General features: G+C 49.1%; 1 protein-coding gene across 1 annotated transcript; it reads left to right on the top strand.

Annotated features, from left to right (window-relative positions):
- The first annotated feature begins 1,472 nt into the window (after window positions 1-1,472).
- Window positions 1,473-19,858, top strand: CNTROB (centrobin, centriole duplication and spindle assembly protein). The gene is made up of 19 exons (XM_083185523.1): window positions 1,473-1,479; window positions 3,304-3,690; window positions 4,235-4,322; window positions 4,409-4,466; window positions 4,843-4,993; window positions 5,353-5,469; window positions 7,113-7,229; window positions 7,307-7,405; window positions 7,519-7,725; window positions 8,003-8,149; window positions 8,330-8,463; window positions 10,212-10,337; window positions 10,443-10,584; window positions 11,024-12,284; window positions 13,878-13,999; window positions 14,092-14,143; window positions 16,023-16,077; window positions 19,080-19,170; window positions 19,248-19,858. The coding sequence occupies exons 2-19, from the start codon at window positions 3,322-3,324 to the stop codon at window positions 19,332-19,334; spliced, it is 3,423 nt and encodes a 1,140-aa protein (XP_083041649.1). The 5' UTR covers window positions 1,473-1,479; window positions 3,304-3,321; the 3' UTR covers window positions 19,335-19,858.
- Window positions 19,859-22,006: the final 2,148 nt, after the last annotated feature.

Here is a 22,006-nt window from a genome sequence, read left to right as displayed (position 1 = left end):
CCGGGAGCGGGCTTCCCATAACTCATATCTATATACTGTACTCTCTGTATACAGCACCCAGACGGCAGCCCCTGTAATGTGAGTATATACAGTATATTATTATCCTATATACAGTGTGATATATAGCAGTATATATACTATCTGTACACACCGGCAGCAGCCCCTGTAATGTTATATATACAGTATATTATTATCCTATATACAGTGTGATATATAGCAGTATATATAATACTATCTGTACACACCGGCAGCATCCCCTGTAATGTGATATATACAGTATATTATTACCCTATATACAGTGTGATATATAGCAGTATATATACTACCTGTACACACCGGCAGCAGCCCCTGTAATGTGATATATACAGTATATTATTATCCTATATACAGTGTGATATATAGCAGTATATATACTATCTGTACACACCGGCAGCAGCCCCTGTAATGTGATATATACAGTATATTATTATCCTATATACAGTGGGATATATAGCAGTGTATATACTATCTGTACACACCGGCAGCAGCCCCTGTAATGTGAGTATATACAGTATATTATTATCCTATATACAGTGTGATATATAGCAGTATATATACTATCTGTACACATCGGCAGCATCCCCTGTAATGTGATATATAGAGTATATTATTACCCTATATACAGTGTGATATATAGCAGTATATACACTATCTGTACACACCGGCAGCAGCCCCTGTAATGTGATATATACAGTATATTATTATCCTATATACAGTGTGATATATAGCTGTATATATACTATCTGTACACACCGGCAGCAGCCCCTTTAATGTTATATATACAGTATATTATTATCCTATATACAGTGTGATATATAGCAGTATATATAATACTATCTGTACACACCGGCAGCAGCCCCTGTAATGTTATATATACAGTATATTATTATCCTATATACAGTGTGATATATAGCAGTATATACACTATCTGTACACACTGGCAGCATCCCCTGTAATGGGGACTATGTAAAAACCGGACCCGGACTAGACTCCGGACCGCCGGACAGGACATCACAATCTGCAGTCCGGAGCTTGTAGGGTCCGGACCGGGGGGTGTCTTGTCGGGGGGGGGGCCCTGTGATAGCTATCACCAGGGACATGGGGAAGGGGAGATTACAGCTTCCCTGTGTGGTCCGGACCGTCCGGTTTTTGCTACATGCCCGGACCATACAGGGAGGTTTTATTCTACCCCTCCTCCTCTACCTGGTGACAGGTGTCACAGGCAGCCCCCCCGGACAGGACACCCCCCGGACCGGAGGCTACAAGCTCCAAAATGCAGAGTTTGATGTCCGGTCCGGCGGTCTGGGGGTTTTGTCCTGGTCCGGTTTTCACCCATACCCCCTGTAATGTGAGTATATACAGTATATTATTATCCTATATACAGTGTGATATATAGCAGTATATATACTATCTGTACACACCGGCAGCAGCCCCTGTAATGTGATATATACAGTATATTATTATCCTATATATAGTGTGATATTAGTGTTCATTCTAGCACCCATCTTTAAAAACCCATGCCTAGGGTGTCGCTGTCTGCTGTGGTGTTTCTAGCACAGGTCTGGTTTGCATATCAGTGCTGATATACATACCACACTGTGCTAGAAGCACTACAGCAGGAAGCGACACCCCTGACAGGAAAGAGGAACTGCATGGGTTTTTAAAGATGGGTGCTAGAATGAACACTATTTATTTATTTATTAACAGTTTCTTATATAGCGCACACAGATTCCGCAGCGCTTTACAGAGCATAGTTATGAGCAAAAACACATAACGAATTACAGCACAAGACAGTTTAGGACAAGTACATGGTTAATACGGATAGTTGCATCAGAGGACAGGACACTGAAGCAATCATCAGGGTGGCAGTGGTTTATATATTCTAAGAAAGGCACATGAGGAGAGAGGGCCCTGCTCGTGAGAGCTTACATTCTAAAGGGGAGGGTTAGACAGACAGGGGTGACACAGAAGGGAAAGAAGTGGGCATAAACAGTAGGTTAGGATGAGAGATGGTCAGGTTTTATGCAGGAGGGTGGGAAGAGGTCAGCTTAGTCCTTGATATTTTAAGTCTAAAAAAGCGCTGGGTCATCCAAGAGTAGACAGCAGAGAGACAGTTGGAGATATGAGTGAGGATAGAGGGAGAGAGATCAGGAGAGGCTTAGATGTGATAGTGGAAGTTGAGTGAGCACATAAGCTCACACATAGAGGACGTATAGAGATAGAGAAGAAGAGGACCAAGAATAAAATGTTGGGGGACACCTACTATCAATGGAAGAGCAGGGGAGGTGAAGACATAAGAGGTACAGCTGGGCATTTTCAAAACTGACAGTGCAAATACAAGCATTAACAGTGATAGTAAAAGTTGTTTGCAGATGTAAAAATTATGATATAGTGTTCCCGCTAGGCTGTTTTAGCGGGGCGCTGCGCCCTGCCCGATTTCTAAAGGGCAAAATGCGCCCTGCCCCTCCAGCAGCACCCCGCTAAAAGAGCCTGCTGCCTGACTAATGTTGTGCCCAGGGAAGCTCCAGGCACCGCAATCTCGGCGGCGCTAGGCTTCCCCGGGAGCTCACGGACTTCGGCGGGGCCAGGTCCGCCCCCTTGTACGACGGAGGAAGCCCGGGCACGCCCGCTTTGATGATGCGGCGGCCCGGGCACGCCTCCTTTGATGACGCGGCGGCCCGGGCACGCCTCCTTTGATGACGCGGTGGCCCGGGCACGCCTCCTTTGATGACGCGCGGCCCGGACACGCCTCCTTTGATGACGCGGCGGCCCGGGCACGCCTACAACGATGACGTCGGAGGGCCCGGTCCGCCCCCATCCCATACAGCGGCGCCCTGCCCCAAAAAATTCCTAGGGGGAACACTAGTGATATTATGGTTGAATAGCCAGATTAAGCAGCCAGAGGTAGTATGTTGTGAGAATGAATTGAACTCACTCAAAGCAGTCTTTGGTTTTCTCAGTTGTTATCTCTGTCCTTCTGTTTCACTTCAGTGTAACGCCAGTATAACGCCACAGTTATATATTTAAATTATGCCGCACTTTAAAAATGATGCACTTCAAAACTATTATGCACACAGCTAAACCATGCACACAGACTAGATATGTAGTAAACATGGCCGCCATACCATGGTCATTATATAGATGTGCAGAATTATATATTGGGTGTCCTGTCCTGCCCACTGTGCTCGGTGCTGGGGAACCTTTGTGGCACCATATATATAATACAGAATGATAGTATTGTCCTCCCTCTTCTTCCCTCTCCAGCTCTCTCCCGTCCTTTTCATGGCTCTTCCTCATGCGTTCTCTCTGCAGGATGCCTCCCTCCTCAGCGGCATAGAACCGCTACCTCTGTCTTCTCCTACATCTCCTCGCCGCTCCCTCAACGATCCCGTCTCTTCTCCACCTGTCCTGTTCTCCCCTTCTACCCCCTCCCTCAGACGCTCCTTCTCATCCGAGGTCACGTCTCAGCTCTACGCCTCTCTGAGACGCAGCCGGGAAGCGGACCTAGAGGAGGCCGAGAAGTGTCATAGGACCCCCAACTCAGGCCTTGTGGTATCAGCCGGAGGCTCTGCCATGGCCACAGAGGTGGATGATCTGGCTGATGAGATGTCGAGGAGACTACAAGAGGGCGTGGAGGCATCTGGACCCAAGGTTAGTAACGACACGCAAAATCTATAGCTGGAGTGACGGGGGGTTCCTTCCAATGTCTGAACAAATTCCCGTCGGCCTGGTTTTCCTATACACACTTTGTTCTAAAAATGGACAAAGCCATACTGCACTGCAGGTGGGGCAGATGTAACTTATGCTGAGAGAGTTAAAGCCCCCATAAATTAGGTCAGATTTCCTTAGCAGCCCCCCGGAAGAGTTCACTAAGATTTGGCACTTTGCGGCAGAATTAAACAATCCTATTCAAAAGACTCGGCGGTTGCTGATTGGCTGAGAGAGCTCTCTCAGCCAATCAGCGGCCACCCAGTCTTTTCAATACAATTTAATAAATGTGTCCCCTCTCGTCGCACACTGGAGAGCTCTTAACATTTAGCGATGGAGCCTGTTAACCATTAGGATTTTATAGACCTGTAGGGTAATTCTACAATTTACCCCTTAATTATAAAATCAGCCAGCCAGCTATAGAGTACATATGTGTGTGGCCAATGTAATGCCAGTACGCATGATTAATGAGTGTTTCGTGGCACAGGAACCGTCTCCGTACATCTCGCAGATGGAGTCGCTGAGAGGCCACCTGAAAAACATGCTGACACTCGGCGACGCGGTGACCTTACGTGGTGAGAGGCGGATATTTTGTGGATATGGCAGTGTGCAGGGGAGCCGTAAGTGCAGTTGTAGGTTCATGCACAATGTCTGCTTGCAGGTGGCGCATCTGATAAGAGACTGGAGCAAGACAGCGACAGCACCAGCACCCTGCTGAGGTATATATATATTTATATGTGTGTAGAAACAGGAGATTCTATTTCACTGGTCAACGTTTCAGCTTAATGTCCACTTTCCTCAGACTGAAACTTTACATTAAACTGAAACGTAAACCCGTGAATATAATATTTCACTTTTATAATCCATATCTGCCGGGGGGTGTTCCGAAGTCTGTGGCTCCCTCCATGGGCAGTCTCCTGTGATACTTGGTCATGTTTCTCCGCTTGAAAGGGGATTTGTTTAGGCCAAAACCTTTCTGGAATACAGCCCAAGTCTGTGGATGATGTGTGAATTTGGGATGAGCATGTGATTATACAGCCGGTTGTCCTCTCTGTTGTACTAGTGACCCATGATTCTCCTCCGTCTCTTTCTCAGCGCCTACCCGGGGCAGGACCTCTCACCTCCGTTGTCCCTCGCTGGTCTGGAGGGTCTCTTCCCTCGTTATTCCACCCTGTATAATGCAGCCCCCTCTCTGCCAGACCTGCAGTTACGTGATGCCCTTGAGAAAGAGACTACGCGACGCAAGGTATCTCTATCTTATTTCTTATCTCCAGTGTTTGATTACGGTAGCGTATTCTCTCTCCCCGTCCTTATTCATGCTCCCTACTCTGTATTTCCCGCCTCATTTCCCACACCTCCCCCCCTCCACCTTGTTTCTGTCATCTGTCATGACTCTGGATCAGCTGTTAAGCCTCTGTGCTGGGAATCCTGTTAATGCACCATGTGGGGACAGCTTGAATTAAATCCATGAGGTTCTCTGCTAATTACTCTTCATCCCCTCCCCCCCCCCCCCTCCTTGGCCAGCACCCCCACCCCACCTCCGAGAAGAGGGTGTCCCTAGCTGGTCATGCTTACAAATGGCATTCTGCCCCTCTCTCTCACCAGCACCTGGAGCGGCACATACAGAAGCTGCAGAACGAGATGCTGGAACTACAGCAGAGGGTGTCGGTGACCGTGGCAGCTGACCGCAGGAAGGACACCATGATTCAGCAGCTGGACCAGGTAATCCTACCGCTTCATATGTGTGTGTGTGTGTGTGTGTTTGTGGAGAAGATGTAGCAAGCCTAGGAGAGAGATAAACTGAGGAAAGATAAAGTTCCACACAAACGTCTTGTTACATGTCAGCGAGAAGCTGATTGGTTGGCACTTTATCTCTCTCTTACACTTTATCTCTCACAAAAGTTTGGTAGGTCTCACGCTACAATGGTCCGCATTCTTATAGCTACAAAGGGTGCCAGCGATAAAGTTTCTGCAGCTTAGGGGAAGGCATCTGGCGTGTCGTGTTACTGCGAGTGCATCAGCTGCATGGGCTTTATGGCAGTTTGTCAGTTCAGCCAATGAAATCGCTGGCAACTAGTGACATCACTGGCTCATGAATCTTGGTTCAGCTCACAAAATGGCTGAACCCATGGTGCGGGGCCGTCATCGGAAATACTTTTCTACCTTTCGGTTTTTAGCGGTATGGAGAAGTGTTTTACGTCAGAAAGCAGCATATAGTAGCGCGGGTCAGATCGGAAGGGATATGATTGGTACTTGTTTCCTAGCATGGCCACCCCGATTTCCATCGGGGTGGTCGTGTCGGAAAAATCACGTTGGTCGAATCGAATGCGACCAAATGGCGATGCGACTAACCTGATTTTTAAATTGAATCAAATGTGAATAGGGTCCCTGGGACCCGATTTTACATTGGATTCAATGTAAAATATTCCCTAGACCCCCAATTTTACACCCTGAACCCCACGCCACGATTGACGCCAACCCGAAGCGTGGCGAGCGCAGCGAGCCCGCGAGGGGCGGCGGTGCGCGTCCTCCGACCTTTTCATTCCCCTACTATCCACGTCGGCGTGGAGTTGAGAATATAAAGTGTGGCGAGCGCAGCGAGCCACCGAGTCCGAAGCGTGTCGAGCGTACGCGTATAACTTCACAGGTATACGCGTCCCCTCGCGGGGCTCGCTGCGCTCGCCACGCTTCAGGCTCGCTGCGCTCGCCACACTTTATATTCTCAACTCCACGCCGACGTGGATAATAGGGGAATTAAAAGGTCGGAGGACGCGCACCGCTGCGCTCGCCACGCTTCGGGTTTGCGTCAATCGTGGGGTGACGACGGGGCCATATATAATGTGAAATGGGTCATATTGGCCCATTTCACATTGTTTCCTATGTGAGATGGACTTAATCAAGTCCATCTCATCTTGTGCCATTATAATGGCACAAGAATGACGCGATGCTCCCGATTTCAATGTTAAAAATTATTTTAACATTGAAGCCTATGGAAAAATCGCGGGCATCGCGTCGGGGGCAATGTTAATGGTCGCGACCGACGCGATGCCCGCGATTTCGCCTTTGCCGACAAAATGGACCTGATTTCAAAGGAAATCGGGTCCATCGCGGGCATCGTGTACCTTAACTTTAAGGTACACGATGCCCGCTATTGTGGCCGTGCTAGGAAACAAGTACCATATGATCTAACAGTACAGTCTTTATGATACAGAGTATTTGCTGATGCCACCAGTCTGGTTATCACAGTGGTCACTTGTCTGTTAATAAAGGGAAACTGAGTATGCAAATAAGTTTGGGTTAAATCGCAATTATGTCTGTATTGGGTACTGTCCGGTTGTACTTCATGCAAAGGTTGTTCCCCCCAGACGCTGGCCTTGGTGGTGGGTGGGTGGAAGCAGCAGGAGCACCAGAGGGAGGAGACCTTGCGCCACCTGAAGCGAGAGAAGGAGGAGGCAGAACAGGCCAGATCTAAAGACCAGGAGGTGAGTGAGGGTCCCGCTGTCTGGGGAACAGTCCCCCGCTCACTCCGTACCAATCCTTCTCCTCCTCTGTCCTCCAGACTCTGACTCAGGCGCGGGAGGAGTTGGCCCAGGCTCTGGAGTCTCTGGCCAGAGACAGCCAGGAAGCAGAGGAGCGGCAGAGAGAGCTGCAGAGGCTGGTGAGCGACCGGAGCACCCTCCTTGGTGGGCATCGCCCCACTGATACGACTAGTCAAAGCTGCTTCTATTGTAAAACTTATGTCGGTCCGACGGAACGTTCTTTTTCATGCAGGCAGCAGAGCAGGCCGCCCAAGTGTCGCAACTCCGGGCGGAGCGTGAGGCCGAGGAGGAGGCCAGTGCGGAGCAGCGGAGAGAGCTGGAGTCTGTACGCTGCCGAATGCAGGAGCAGCAGAGAACCTGGGAGGAGAGGGAGCAAGAGCTGCAGGAAGAGAGCAGGCGCATGCAGGCGGAGGGAAGGATAGAGCTGGAGAAGGAGAAGGTGAGAACGTAGCCGCGTGTCATATCCAGGTCCGTTATGCCTCTAAAGCAGGGGTGGGCAGTAAGAGGCCTCCAGCTGCCGTTGGACTACACATCCCAGCATTCCCATGGCTCAACAGATTGTGACTCAGAGGCTTGCTGTCCGGTGCTCCATTGCAGAATGGGCTTCAGTACCACCAGATGTGGTGCAGGGAATGATGAGACTTGCTGGAGAGACGCTGCACCCTAGACCCATATGCCGGCTTTGTGTAAAGGTTTGTGCACCTCCCTCCCCGCAGGCGCTGACTCAGCAGGAGACGCAGAAGTCCCAGCAGTGGCAGCTGGCTCTTTCCTCCCTGCAGGGAGAAGTCCTCCGCCTGGAGCGGGAGCTGCAGGCGTCATACAGGGAGAGAGACACTCTGCAGATGGAGCTGAACTTAGAGAAGGTAACATGCAATCAGAGTGACAGGAACTATGGGGAGACCTCACTGTAGGATGTGACATTCAGCACACGGTCCCATGAGGTGCCTCTGGTCATTGTACAGGGTAGACGTAGTGGGTGCTGCCAGCCCAGTCCCCTCACCCGCTGCCCACCGTCTCTCAGCTATTATGTCTTCTGCCCGCAGGCACGTAATGAGTCGGAGAAGGTGCGGCTAGAGAGCGAGCATAAGATGCGATTGGAGGAGACGGTCACAGAGCGTCTGACTGCGCTTCATGAGGAGAGCGCTCAGCATTTGTGCACAGTTAGAGAGCAACACAGGTATATGGAGCAGCAAAGCTAGTGCGGGGGGAGTGAGGCAAGGATTGTACACTGTGTCATAGGGAGAGGGGTGATGGGAAGGGCTGTCCGTGTGTGTTACATAGGGAGCGGAGAGACGGAAGGACTATCCGTGTGTGTGACATAGGGAGCGGAGTGAAGGGAGGACTATCCGTGTGTGTGACATAGGGAGCGGAGTGACGGGAGGACTATACGTGTGTGTGACATAGGGAGCGGAGTGACGGGAAGGACTATCCGTGTGTGTGACATAGGGAGCGGAGTGACGGGAAGGACTGTCCGTGTGTGTGACATAGGGAGCAGAGTGGCGGGAAGGACTATCCGTGTGTGTGACATAGGGAGCGGAGTGACGGGAAGGACTATCCGTGTGTGTGACATAGGGAGCGGAGTGACGGGAAGGACTATCCGTGTGTGTGACATAGGGAGTGGAGTGACGGGAGGACTATACGTGTGTGACATACGGAGCGGAGTGACAGGAGGACTATCCGTGTGTGACATAGGGAGCGGGGTGATGGGAAAGACTATCCGTGTGTGATATAGGGAGCGGAGTGACGGGAAGGACTATCCGTGTGTGACATAGGGAGCGGGGTGATGGGAAAGACTATCCGTGTGTGATATAGGGAGCGGAGTGACGGGAAGGACTATACGTGTGTGTTACATAGGGAGCGGAGAGACGGAAGGACTATCCGTGTTTGACATAGGGAGCGAGGTGACGGAAAGGACTATCCGTGTGTGTGACATAGGGAGCGGAGTGACGGGAGGACTATACGTGTGTGTGACATAGGGAGCGGAGTGACAGGAGGACTATCCGTGTGTGATATAGGGAGCGGAGTGACGGGAAGGACTATCCGTGTGTGTAATATAGGGAGCGGAGTGACAGGAAGGACTATCCGTGTGTGTAATATAGGGAGCGGAGTGACAGGAAGGACTATCCGTGTTTGTGACATAGGGAGCGAGGTGACGGGAGGACTATACGTGTGTGTGACATAGGGAGCGGAGTGACAGGAGGACTATCCGTGTGTGACATAGGGAGCGGGGTGATGGGAAAGACTATCCGTGTGTGATATAGGGAGCGGAGTGACGGGAAGGACTATCCGTGTGTGACATAGGAGCCGGAGTAACAGGAAGGACTATCCGTGTGTGTGACCTAGGGAGCGGAGAGACAGGAAGGACTATCCGTGTGTGTGACATAGGGAGCGGAGTAACTGGAAGGACTATCCGTGTGTGTGACATAGGGAGCGGAGTGACGGGAAGGACTATCCGTGTGTGTGACATAGGGAGGGGAGTAATGGGAAGGACTATCCCTGTGTGTGACATAGGGAGCGGAGTGACGGGAAGGACTATCCGTGTGTGTGATATAGAGAGCGGAGTGGCGGGAAGGACTATCTGTGTGTGTGTGTGTGTGTGTCATAGGGAGCCGGGTGACGGGAAGGACTATCCGTGTGTGTGATATAGGGAGCGGAGTGATGGGAAGGACTATCCGTGTGTGACATAGGGAGCGGAGTGACGGGAAGGACTATCCTTGTGTGTGACATAGGGAGCGCGGAGGGACGGGAAGGACTATACGTGTGTGTTACATAGGGAGCAGAGTGACGGGAAGGACTATCTGTGTGTGTGACATAGGGAGCAGAGTGACGGGAAGGACTATCCCTGTGTGTGACATAGGTAGTGGAGTGACGGGAAGGACTATTCGTGTGGGTCCACTCACTTGGGTCTTCTCTCCCAACCCTTAGGAGACGGCTATTAGACCTCACCTCTCAGCATGAGACAGAGCTGTCAAACCAGCTGTCTCAGTTCAAATCAGAGTTACAGGAGCGAGAGAAGCGTCACCGAGAGGTCATCATGGATTATGAACTCCAGTGAGTGTCTCATTTCCCCCCCATTGTGTGAATAGCTGCCATTAATCTGTGTTGCCCTATAGAGGAAAAGGCTACTTCACAACATTCTCGCCTCTCTCACTCTAGACTGTCTCGCTCAGATGAGCGCTGTCAGGAGCTGTCGCGGACTGTCCGCCGTCTGGAGAGTGAGCGAGCACAAAAGCTGTCCCAGCTACAGGATGTCATGAAGAGTCACTGGAGTCAGGCCCTGCAAGTGCTCACCGCCAAGGTGAGAAGCTTTAATTCTAGAGCAGGGGTGGCTCAACGTTTGTAATCCGGGATCTACTTTTTGTGCAGTGATCTACCGGCTTCTCCCCCTGTGCCAAATATTTGACCTCCCAGTGCAATACGCCCCTTACACATTATGCCACACAGAATGAGCCAACAATTCACATTCTGCCACACGGTATGAGCCTAAATTCACATTATGCCACACGGTATGAGCCAAAATTCACATTATGCCACATGGTATACGGTAAAACTGTGTATAATAACTATGTAATCTTACATTGAGTTTGCTGTCCCCCTGATGGTCTGCTCGCCGCTGCTCGGCCTTCATGCCATCCAGCTCTGAGCCTCACTCAGACGCCGACTGTACTGTATATTATCAGTACGTCTTTTTCCAGATACTTAACTGAACCACTACCCAACCTTCTCCCATCTTGCAGGCTCCTTCCGAAGGCTCACCCCTCATCCTGCCTGCTCAGCAGACAGCCCCTGACGGTCAGTGGCCCTCCATGCAAACCATAGATGGTGGCTACAGCGAGACCAGTGATCAAGCAAGGCGGGGGGCAGCAGGAATGGCCAACTCTCTTGCTAGCTCCGGCTTAAATACAGTAACGGATAGAAGCAACCAAAACACGGCTGGTGGTAGCCACCTCGGGCTGAGCAGAAACCAGCATGCAGAAGACAGTGACGGAACCAGACATAAGGCTTTTGGCAATGGAGCGCTCGTGCAGAACTCGGACTTGATCAACTTCACAGATGACCAAAACGTTATGCATCAGATACACTTGCAGGAGCCAAGTCCGAGGTTCTTTGAGAACAGCAACAAAGCTACCGGTGGACTTTCCTTTATGGATGGCAGCCAGTCAAGTGATACCATAAGTCAGAAGGCCAAAGCACCAGGAATGTCAGACACCACCAACCAAAGTCTTCTCAGTAGTGGCAGCTTTCAGGCGGGTGGATCGGACAAACCCCAGCTAACAGCGGACGGTGACTCGGGCAGGAAATATACCTTTGGTGACTATTTGAAGGAACCATATGGTCAGTCTCTGATGGGTAGTGGCCAAAACCCGGTCTATTCAGAGATGAGTCGCATTAATATTGCCAATGGCCAATACAAGAATACCGGTGGAAATTCGGATAGCAAAAACCAGCCGGCCATTTTAGGAGATACTAGTGGGCGAAACCTTGTAAACTATAATCACATCTTAGAGGAGATCCGTCAGTCCATGACCGGTAGGCAGAACATACTCAACCTTATTGGTAGCAACCAGTTTGAGGACTTGGTTGCCCGTTCTTCTGCAGGTAGCCATAGCCGGCCTATGACACTAAGAGACAGTGGTAGCGGCCAGAATTATGAACCCCGTGCCCATGCCAAAGAACAAGTGAGCCAGGCCATAATTGACTTTAGCCACCAGAAGGATATCAGTTGCCTTAATGCCTGCACAACCCACCATAAGACGCCCACAATTGTTCCTCACCTCAGCCACTTATCCAAGAAGTCCAACCAAGGTCCCAGCTTCCATGGAATCCAGTCTGGCCTTCAAGGAGACTCTGCTGGGAGTCACCAACCAAGTCACAGGGTCACTGACCATGAAGAAAGCTTCTACCCTATGCAAGTGGAGGACCTGAGTAACAGCTTTGGTAGCCACCATGGCTTCTTCCCTCTGGAGCCACAGGGGGATCACACCATGACTGGCACTGGTGAGTCTGATCTCCCACACACACGTTATTTGGGAGCAGAGATATCACTGAGTTACTATTCCAATTTATCATTACTGGTTCTGTGTGATTTGATTGGATACCTACATGCTGATGTTGTTGGTTCTGAGTGATCTGATTGGCCAGATTAACAGATGTGCTTCTGGTTCTCAGTGAATGAATAGGTGGCATTGTAACTAATGCCACTGGTTCTTAGTAATTGATTGGCTGCATACCAAAAACCAATCACACAGTTTATCTCTATAGGGGGCGGTGCCTGTCCCAACCTCTTTGAAACAAGAGCATGGCTTGTGGCACCACCGGGCTTTACTAAATGAAGCTCTGCATCATTGTTACTGTAGTGGTATGTGGGTCACCTACCTGTAGTCACAGGGTAATTACTGCCCCTCCCATGTCAGTGCGGAGCGCTCTGCTGTAGCCTGCTCTGCATCATTGTTACTGTAGTGGTATGAGGGTCACCTACCTGTAGTCACAGGGTAATTAGTGCTCCTCCCATGTCAGTGCGGAGCGCTCTGCTGTAGTCTGCTCTGCATCATTGTTACTGTAGTGGTATGAGGGTCACCTACCTGTAGTGTCAGGGTAATTACTGCCCTCCCATGGTCAGTGCGGAGCGCTCTGCTGTAGCCTGCTCTGCATTATTGTTACTGTAGTGGTATGAGGGTCACCTACCTGTAGTCACAGGGTAATTACTGCTCCTCCCATGGTCAGTGCGGAGCGCTCTGCTGTAGTCTGCTCTGCATCATTGTTACTGTAGAGGTATGAGGGTCACCTACCTGTAGTCACAGGGTAATAACTTCCCCTCCCATGTCAGTGCGGAGCGCTCTGCTGTAGTCTGCTCTGCATCATTGTTACTGTAGTGGTATGTGGGTCACCTGCCTGTAGTCACAGGGTAATTACTGCCCCTCCCATGGTCAGTGCAGAGCGCTCTGCTGTAGCCTGCTCTGCATCATTGTTACTGTAGTGGTATGAGGGTCACCTACCTGTAGTCACAGGGTAATTACTGCCCCTCCCATGGTCAGTACGGAGCGCTCTGCTGTAGTCTGCTCTGCATCATTGTTACTGTAGTGGTATGAGGGTCACCTACCTGTAGTCACAGGGTAATTACTGCCCCTCCCATGGTCAGTGCGGAGCGCTCTGCTGTAGCCTGCTCTGCATCATTGTTACTGTAGTGGTATGAGGGTCACCTACCTGTAGTCACAGGGTAATTACTGCTCCTCCCATGGTCAGTGCGGAGCGCTCCGCTGTAGCCTGCTCTGCATCATTGTTACTGTAGTGGTATGAGGGTCACCTACCTGTAGTCACAATGTAATTACTGCCCCTCCCATGTCAGTGCGGAGCGCTCTGCTGTAGTCTGCTCTGCATCATAGAGTTAATGTTATGGATGCGGTTTGGCAGTGAGCGGGTTAATCTTCTCGGTGGTTAGATGGGGTATTATTTATTAACGAGGGGCAGCGGGGAGTCAGCATTAATGAGCAGAGACTGCTGCTGTGGGGGTTAGTGTAACAATGGGGGATCACATCAATAGACTGCTCCATTCATTCATTGTTTTTCCCCTTCTGCCTTTCCCTCCGTCAGTCTCTACAACTCTCCCCCAGACGTCTCCAGAGCACCCCCTCCAAGAGGATATACCCCAACACTGGAGAGCGGGCGAGGACAGAGCCACCCCGAATCCTGTGCTTCAGTACTACATCCGTATGGTGAGGGAGGACGGGAACCGGTGCTACACTGGGCTGCCTCTGCTGCATGCTCATTGTATAGGTAGTAATGTTACCCATCTCTCGTCCCCCAGTTATTGGACCGTACGCCAGGGGATCCCCTGAACGAGCAGGATACAGGGGCTGGTGAGTGACTGGCAGCTATAAGGTGGGGTCAGTGCAGCAGCATAAGGTGTCCTTAGGGTGCAGAGATCAGGCTGAAGGGAGGGGGGGGGGGCAGTTGCTGGTCTCACTGGGTATAATATACAGGGAGTGGGAGCTTAATTCTGAACACATGGCTTTATTTACTAAGATGGGAGTTCTAAGAAGTAGATTCTGATTGGTTGCTACTTCAATAGAACTCCCATCTTTAAATTTTCCCCGTAATGAGAGGTGCTGTGATGCTGAGACTTGTGGTTTCACACAGAAGAAATAATACAGATGCAGGGTGAAATCTACTAAAGATTGCCGATTAAGGCCGGTTTGCAGAACGAATGGGGATTACCGGGATCGGCCGAAAATCCAAATGGAGAATACAGCAAATGTACAAAGCTGCCGTATTCTCCGGATTCATATTTTTCGAAGGCAAAGTCATTTGTATTCAGCTGCTGAATTTACCAGCAGCCAAGTACGGATGATGCGTCTCTGTGTATAAAAATTGGAGTAATGAAATATCGGTGTGAGGGCCTCCTGCCCGGCTATAACCAGCCCCGGGCTCATTGTGCCGGTCGTGGTTGCAGAAATCTGGGGGGGGGGGGGGGGGGGAGGCAGACCAAAAATCCGGGGTCCTGACTGTTTTTCTATAACCATCACCAGGATTTTTGCACGGCCGTGGTTCCCAAGATACGGGGGACAAAAGGAGTAGGGTTCCCCCATATTTCGGAAACCAGCATCAAGCCCAAACAGCCTGCGGTGTCATGCCACAGCCGGAGGACACTTTTACATAAGGTCCCCAGGCCAAAGCATTATGGGCCTTATTCTGGTTCACTCTTAGATGCAAATTCCTTCTCAAATGGACAAAACCATGTGCACTGCAGGTGGGGCAGATGTAACTTGTGCAGAGAGAGCTAGATTTGGGTGGGGTTTTACTTCAAAGGGAGATCTATATTGCAGTGTAAAAATAATGCAGCCAGTACTTACCCTGCACAGAAACAAAATAACTCGCCCAAATCTAATTCTCTCTGCACATGTTACATCTGCCCCACCTGCAGTGCACATGGTTTTGTCCATTTGAGAAGGAATTTGCCTCTAAGAGTGAACTAGAATAAGGCCCTATAACCCTGGCCGGTCAGCCTGGGCCGGGTCCATGGGGGAGTGGGGACCCCCTAATTAATGGGTCCCACTCTCCAGGGGAACCCCGGGCCAAAGCCTGCAGCTGTCCCCGCCACTCTTGGGCTGTGGGTGGTGGGCTGATGACATAAAAGTGTTGTGGATTAACAAATTCCAGCAAGCCTCCCCCGCATGCAGGAACTCCGAGAACCACAAGTCCCAGCATGCAGCATTAATGGGCCGGCTGGTTCTTTTAGTTCCACAAAGGAACGAATATGTAAATAAAACACACACACAGTAATAAAGTATATGTTTAATACATACCACATACATACATACGCACATACATACTCACATAAAGGGTCCACCATCCTCTTTGTTCCATGTAGCATCCACAGGTGTGTAACCTGACCGCAAAGTGGCCCCATTGAGGTCAGGCTGAGTTGCCGGCTGCCACCATATAGAAGCCCATGTTGGTATTCTGCGGAGCTCTATAGAAGCCAATCAGGCGTGGAACTCCCCCAGAGCCCGCTCCTGATTGCCCGAGAGAGGAGCCGGTGAAACTGTGTGTGTGTTTTATTTACATATTGATTCTGTTGTGGAACTACAAGAACCAGTGGACCCATTAATGCCCCGCACCAAGTCAGAAAGACCACACTGGACATAATCTACAGAAACATGCGCAGCGCTCAGTATATAAAGGATCGCTGTCTGGCAGGCCTGGAATCATTGTGTCCTTTCTGATGTCTTCTCTCAGATATGACTGAGCTCTGCCAGTATCTACTGAGCACGGAAAGCCAGCCCCCTCACAGGTAATATACACCCCCCCCCACCCCCAATTATCCCCGTACCTCCTGCTCCTCTGTGTATAACATACATGTAGCCCCCACTCCTCTGTGTATCACATACATGTAGCCCCCACTCCTCTGTGTATTACATACTGTACACCTACTCCCCTCCTCTGTGTATCACATATACAGCTATCTAACTCCTTCTAGTGCTCTACTGTACACAGCTTTCTATCACTACTGCTCTCTGTACTGTACGCATCTTGTAACTATCACTAGTGCTCCCTGTACTGTACACAGCTCTCTATCACTAGTGCTCTCTGTACTGTATGCATTTTGTAACGATCACTAGTGCTCTCTGTACTGTATGCATTTTGTAACTATCACTATTGCTCTCTGTACTATACACATCTTGTATCTATCACTAGTGCTCTTTGTACTGTACACAGCTCTATCACTAGTGCTCCCTGTACTGTACATTTCTATATCTATCACTAGTGCTTCCTGTTCTATACATAGCTCTCTTTCACTTGTGCTCTCTTTACTGTACACAGCTCTCGATCACTACTGCTCTCTATACTGAACTCATCCTGTCTGTACTGTACACGTCTTTTAACTATCACTAGTGCTCCCTGTACTGTACTGCACAGCTCTATCACTAGTGCTGTCTGCTGTATACATCTTGTATCTATCACTAGCGCTGTCTGTACTGTACACTGTTCTCTGTATTTGTTTCCTAGCACGGTGCCACCGATTTTGATTGTGAGCATCGCGTCGGAAAAAATTGCGTCCATCGCATGCCAACCAAATCGCATCGATCAATGCGATTTTGCATTGATTTTAATGTGAAATGCCCCAAAACACCCCATTTGTATAGAAACCCCCCCTGATGTTTTAAATGGCCCCCAATTTTAACGCCACCCCGCTATAGACGCCAACCCGAAGTGTGGCGAGCCCGCGAGGGGCGGCGGTACGCGTCCTCCGACCTTTTCATACCCCTACTATCCACGTCAGCGTGGAGTTGAGAATAGAAAGTGTGGCAAGCGCAGCGAGCCCTGCGAGGGGACGCGGATACCTTCACAGGTATCGCGGCCCATCGCGGGCTTCACAGGTATCTGCTTCCCCTCGCGGGGCTCGCTATGCTCGCCACGCTTCGGGCTCGGTGGCTCGCTGCGCCCGCCACACTTTCTATTCTCAACTCCACGCCGACGTGGATAGTAGGGGTATGAAAAGGTCGGAGGACGCGTACCGCCATATTGGCCCATTTAACATTGTCACCTATGTGAAATTGGGTTGATCGCATTGCGGGCCATTATAATGACCCGCGACGGACGCGATAAACCTGATTTTCACTTTAACATTGTTCCCTATGGGGAAATCGCGTTGATCGCGTCAGTCGCATCGCGGCCCCTTATTAGGGGCCGCGATGGATGCAATCAACGCGAGTTTTACCGCCAATTGAGCCAGTTAAAGACAGAAAATCACGTCCATCGCATGCCTTAAGTACCTTAACTTAAGGCATGCGATGTACCACGACAGGCGCCGTGCTAGGAAACAAGTACCCTGTTCTCTATTACTAGTGCTCTCTTCACTGTACACATCTTGTATATATCACTATTGCTCTCTTTACTGTACACAGCTCTCTATTACTAGTGCTCTCTGCACTGTATACAATTCTCTATCACTAGTGCTCTCTGTAATGTACACAGCTCTCTATCACTAGTGCTCTCTATAGTGAACACAGCTCTCAATCACTAGTGCTCACTGTACTGTACACAGCTCTCTATTACTAGTGTTCTCTGTACTGTACACAGCTCTCTATCACTAGTGTTCTCTGTACTGTACACAGCTCTCTCACTAGTGCTCTCTGTACTGTACACATCTGTATCTATCACTAGTGCTCTATGTGTTGTGTACAGCTCTCTCACTAGTGTTCTCTGTACTGTAAACAGCTCTTTATCACTAGTGCTCTCTGTACTGTACACATCTGTATCTATCACTAGTGCTCTATGTGTTGTGTACAGCACTCTATCACTAGTTGTCTCTGTACTATACACATATTATATATATCACTAGTGCTCTATGTACTGTATACAGCTCTCTATCACTAATGCCCTCTGTACTGTACACATTCGTATCACTAGTGCTCTCTGTACTGTACACATCTGTATCTATCACTAGTGCTCTATGTGTTGTGTACAGCACTCTATCACTAGTGGTCTCTGTACTATACACATATTATATATATCACTAGTGCTCTATGTACTGTATACAGCTCTATCACTAATGTCCTCTGTACTGTACACATCCGTATCACTAGTGCTTGCTGTACTGTGCACATCTGTATCACTAGTGCTCCCTGTACTATACACAGCTATCTATCACTAGTGCTCTCTGTACTGTACACAGCTCTCTATCACTAGTGCTCTCTGTACTATACACATATTGTATATATCACTAGTGCTCTATGTACTGTACACATCTGTATTTATCACTAGTGCGCTCTGTACTGTACACAGCTCTCTATCACTAATGCTCTCTACTGTACACAGCTCTCTATCACTTGTGCTCTCTACTGTACACAGCTATCTATCACTAGTACTCTCTGTACTGTACACAGCTCTCTATCACTAGTGCTCACTGTACGCAGCTCTCTATCACTAGTGCTTTCTGTACTATACACATATTGTATATATCACTAGCACTCTATGTACTGTACACATCCGTATCACTAGTGCTCCCTGTACTATACACAGCTCTCTATCACTAGTGCTCTCTGTACTGTACACAGCTCTCTATCACTAGTACTCTCTGTACTGTACACAGCTCTCTATCACTAGTGCTCTCTGTACTGTACGCAGCTATCACTAGTGCTTTCTGTACTATACACGTATTGTATATATCACTAGCGCTCTATGTACTGTACACATCTGTATCACTAGTGCTCTCTGTACTGTACACATCTGTATCTATCACTAGTGCTCTCTGTGTTGTGTACAGCTCTTTCATGCTACCTCTGTATACAGGTCGGAGGAGAACAAGGAGGATGTCTCCAAACTGCAGAGTCATCCCAGGAAACAGGCAGAGCATAAAGCAGCGATAGCAGTGAGGAAAGAGGTAGGTGTCCCCCGTACCCGGACCCTCAGGTTACACGAGTAGACATTGCTTCTTACCCCACCCTATATGCTTTTCAGGTATTGTCCAGCCAGCGGCGCCCCAACCAACCTAAACCACTAAAGCGGGTGTCTTCAAGAGGAGGGCGCACAGGAGTCTGGAAATAGAAGATCTGCAACACATGTATTACATACATCTGTATATGTGCTGTGTTCTGACAGGCAGGGGCCAGTGTAACATGATGCTGGATGGACTGTACTGCTCTTCTGTCATGTAGCTGCTGTCCCTCACTGTATAGCACCGCAGTCTTCGGGGACACCTGATTTATTCTCATCTTAGGAGACATCAGAAACGCTGGGGGAACATTCCGCCATATAGTCTTCCTGCAGCATACCTGACTCACTATGGACAGGACCGTCTATTGCTATTACATTGTGCCTCTGATATATCAGTGTGTAATAAAGTGCCTACACGCCCTCCACAGCGGGGGATGTCATCCTCTGTCCGTACGCTTTTCTCAGGACATGCGGGACTGCAGACAGCCAACCACCTTTTACTTTCTCTTGTTTTCTTATTCATCAAGATCTCTGTATATGTGAATATTGCATTTGCTAAGTATATTTATTTTATTTAAAAAATAAAAACGTTCGTATAAATTATTTTTACATAATAAAATTGATTTTTCAGAAAATTATTTGTACTGTATTTTATTTCTGTGTAATTGGTAAGGCTATCCTTACACCCTGCTTATCCCTGTGTAATATGTAAGGCTATCCTTACACCCTGCTTATCCCTGTGTAATATGTAAGGCTATCCTTACACCCTGCTTATCCCTGTGTAATATGTAAGGCTATCCTTACACCCTGCTTATCCCTGTGTAATATGTAAGGCTATCCTTACTCCCTGCTTATCCCTGTGTAATATGTAAGGCTATCCTTACACCCTGCTTATTCTATCCTCCCCTGCTGATTCCTGTATAATATACACACGGCTATCCTCCCCCTGCTGATTCCTGTATAATGTACACACGGCTATCCTCCCCCTGCTGATTACTGTATAATATACACACGGCTATCCTCCCCTGCTGATTCCTGTATAATGTACACACAGCTATCCTCCCCCTGCTGATTCCTGTATAATATACACACGACTATCCTCCCCTGCTGATTCCTGTATAATGTACACACGGCTATCCTCCCCCTGCTGATTTCTGTATAATATACACACGGCTATCCCCCCCTGCTGATTTCTGTATAATATACACACGACTATCCTCCCCTGCTGATTCCTGTATAATATACACACGGCTATCCCCCCCCCCCTGCTGATTCCTGTATAATATACACACGGCTATCCTCCCCTGCTGATTCCTGTATAATATACACAAGGCTATCCTCCCCTGCTGATTCCTCTATAATATACACAAGGCTATCCTCCCCTGCTGATTCCTCTATAATATACACACGGCTATCCTCCCCCTACTGATTCCTGTATAATATACACACTGCTATCCTCCCCCTGCTGTTTCCTGTATAATGTACACACGGCTATCCTCCCCCTGCTGATTCCTGTATAATATACACACGGCTATCCTCCCCCTGCTGATTCCTGTATAATGTACACACGGCTATCCTCCCCCTGCTGATTCCTGTATAATATACACACGGCTATCCTCCCCTGCTGATTCCTGTATAATATACACGCGGCTATCCTCCCCCTGCTGATTCCTGTATAATATACACACAGCTACGGCATTTTCCTGGTGGTATCCGGCTGTACAGTAAAGTGTGCCGAATGTGAGTCGACCTTTTGCTTGTGTGTACATTTTGTCAGTGTTGATCTACTGGTGTCATCCTATTGACTGTAGACCTTTCCATCCAAACCCCTTCTTGATGTACTGTGTAAAGCCCCATACACACTAGGCCATCGGTTCTCAAACTGGGTCCTGACCCCAACGTGGGTCCCGACCTTCTCAGCATAGGGTAGTGACTCCATGTTACTGACCATCAGGCTGATGACTTTTCTAATCTCAGTCAGTGATTCAAGGAGTCTGAAAAGTCTGTTGAATTGTCTGTTATTTTAGACTCCTCCCACCGCTCTGTGCCTCCACAGTGCTGCCATGTATGTGCTGTCTGCTGACTACACATGTGATGTGATGGGTTATGGTTTATCAGACTCCTCCCATCACTCTGTGCCTCCACAGTGCTGCCATGTATGTGCTGTCTGCTGACTACACATGTGATGTGATGGGTTATGGTTTATCAGACTCCTCCCATCACTCTGTGCCTCCACAGTGCTGCCATGTATGGGCTGTCTGCTGACTACACGTGTGATGTGATGGGTTATGGTTTATCAGACTCCTCCCATCACTCTGTGCCTCCACAGTGCTGCCATGTATGAGCTGCCTGCTGACTACACATGTGATGTGATGGGTTATGGTTTATCAGACTCCTCCCATCACTCTGTGCCTCCACAGTGCTGCCATGTATGAGCTGCCTGCTGACTACACGTGTGATGTGATGGGTTATGGAATATCAGACTCCTCCCATCACTCTGTGCCTCCACAGTGCTGCCATGTATGTGCTGCCTGCTGACTACACGTGTGATGTGATGGGTTATGGTATATCAGACTCCTCCCATCACTCTGTGCCTCCACAATGCTGCCATGTATGTGCTGTCTGCTGACTACACACGTGATGTGATGGGTTATGGTATATTAAAATCCTCCCATCATTTTGTGCCTCCACAATGCTGCCATGTATGTGCTGTCTGCTGACTACACGTGTGATGTGATGGGTTATGGTATATTAGACTCCTCCATCACTCTGTGCCCCCACAA

The sequence above is a fragment of the Crinia signifera genome, chromosome 4 (genome assembly GCF_055691185.1).
Source record: "Crinia signifera chromosome 4, ASM5569118v1, whole genome shotgun sequence".
Classification (NCBI taxonomy): Eukaryota; Metazoa; Chordata; class Amphibia; order Anura; family Myobatrachidae; genus Crinia; species Crinia signifera.
Note: the sequence above shows the minus strand (reverse complement) of the source record. Positions and strands in the feature narration are given on the sequence as shown.

Excerpts from the sequence above, each read along its gene's own strand:
- CNTROB (XM_083185523.1), top strand. The coding sequence starts at position 3,322 with ATGGCTCTTCCTCATGCGTTCTCTCTGCAGGATGCCTCCCTCCTCAGC. Across the intron at positions 16,078-19,079 it reads GAAAGCCAGCCCCCTCACAG|GTCGGAGGAGAACAAGGAGG; the intron begins GTAATATACACC and ends CTCTGTATACAG. Across the intron at positions 19,171-19,247 it reads CGATAGCAGTGAGGAAAGAG|GTATTGTCCAGCCAGCGGCG; the intron begins GTAGGTGTCCCC and ends TATGCTTTTCAG.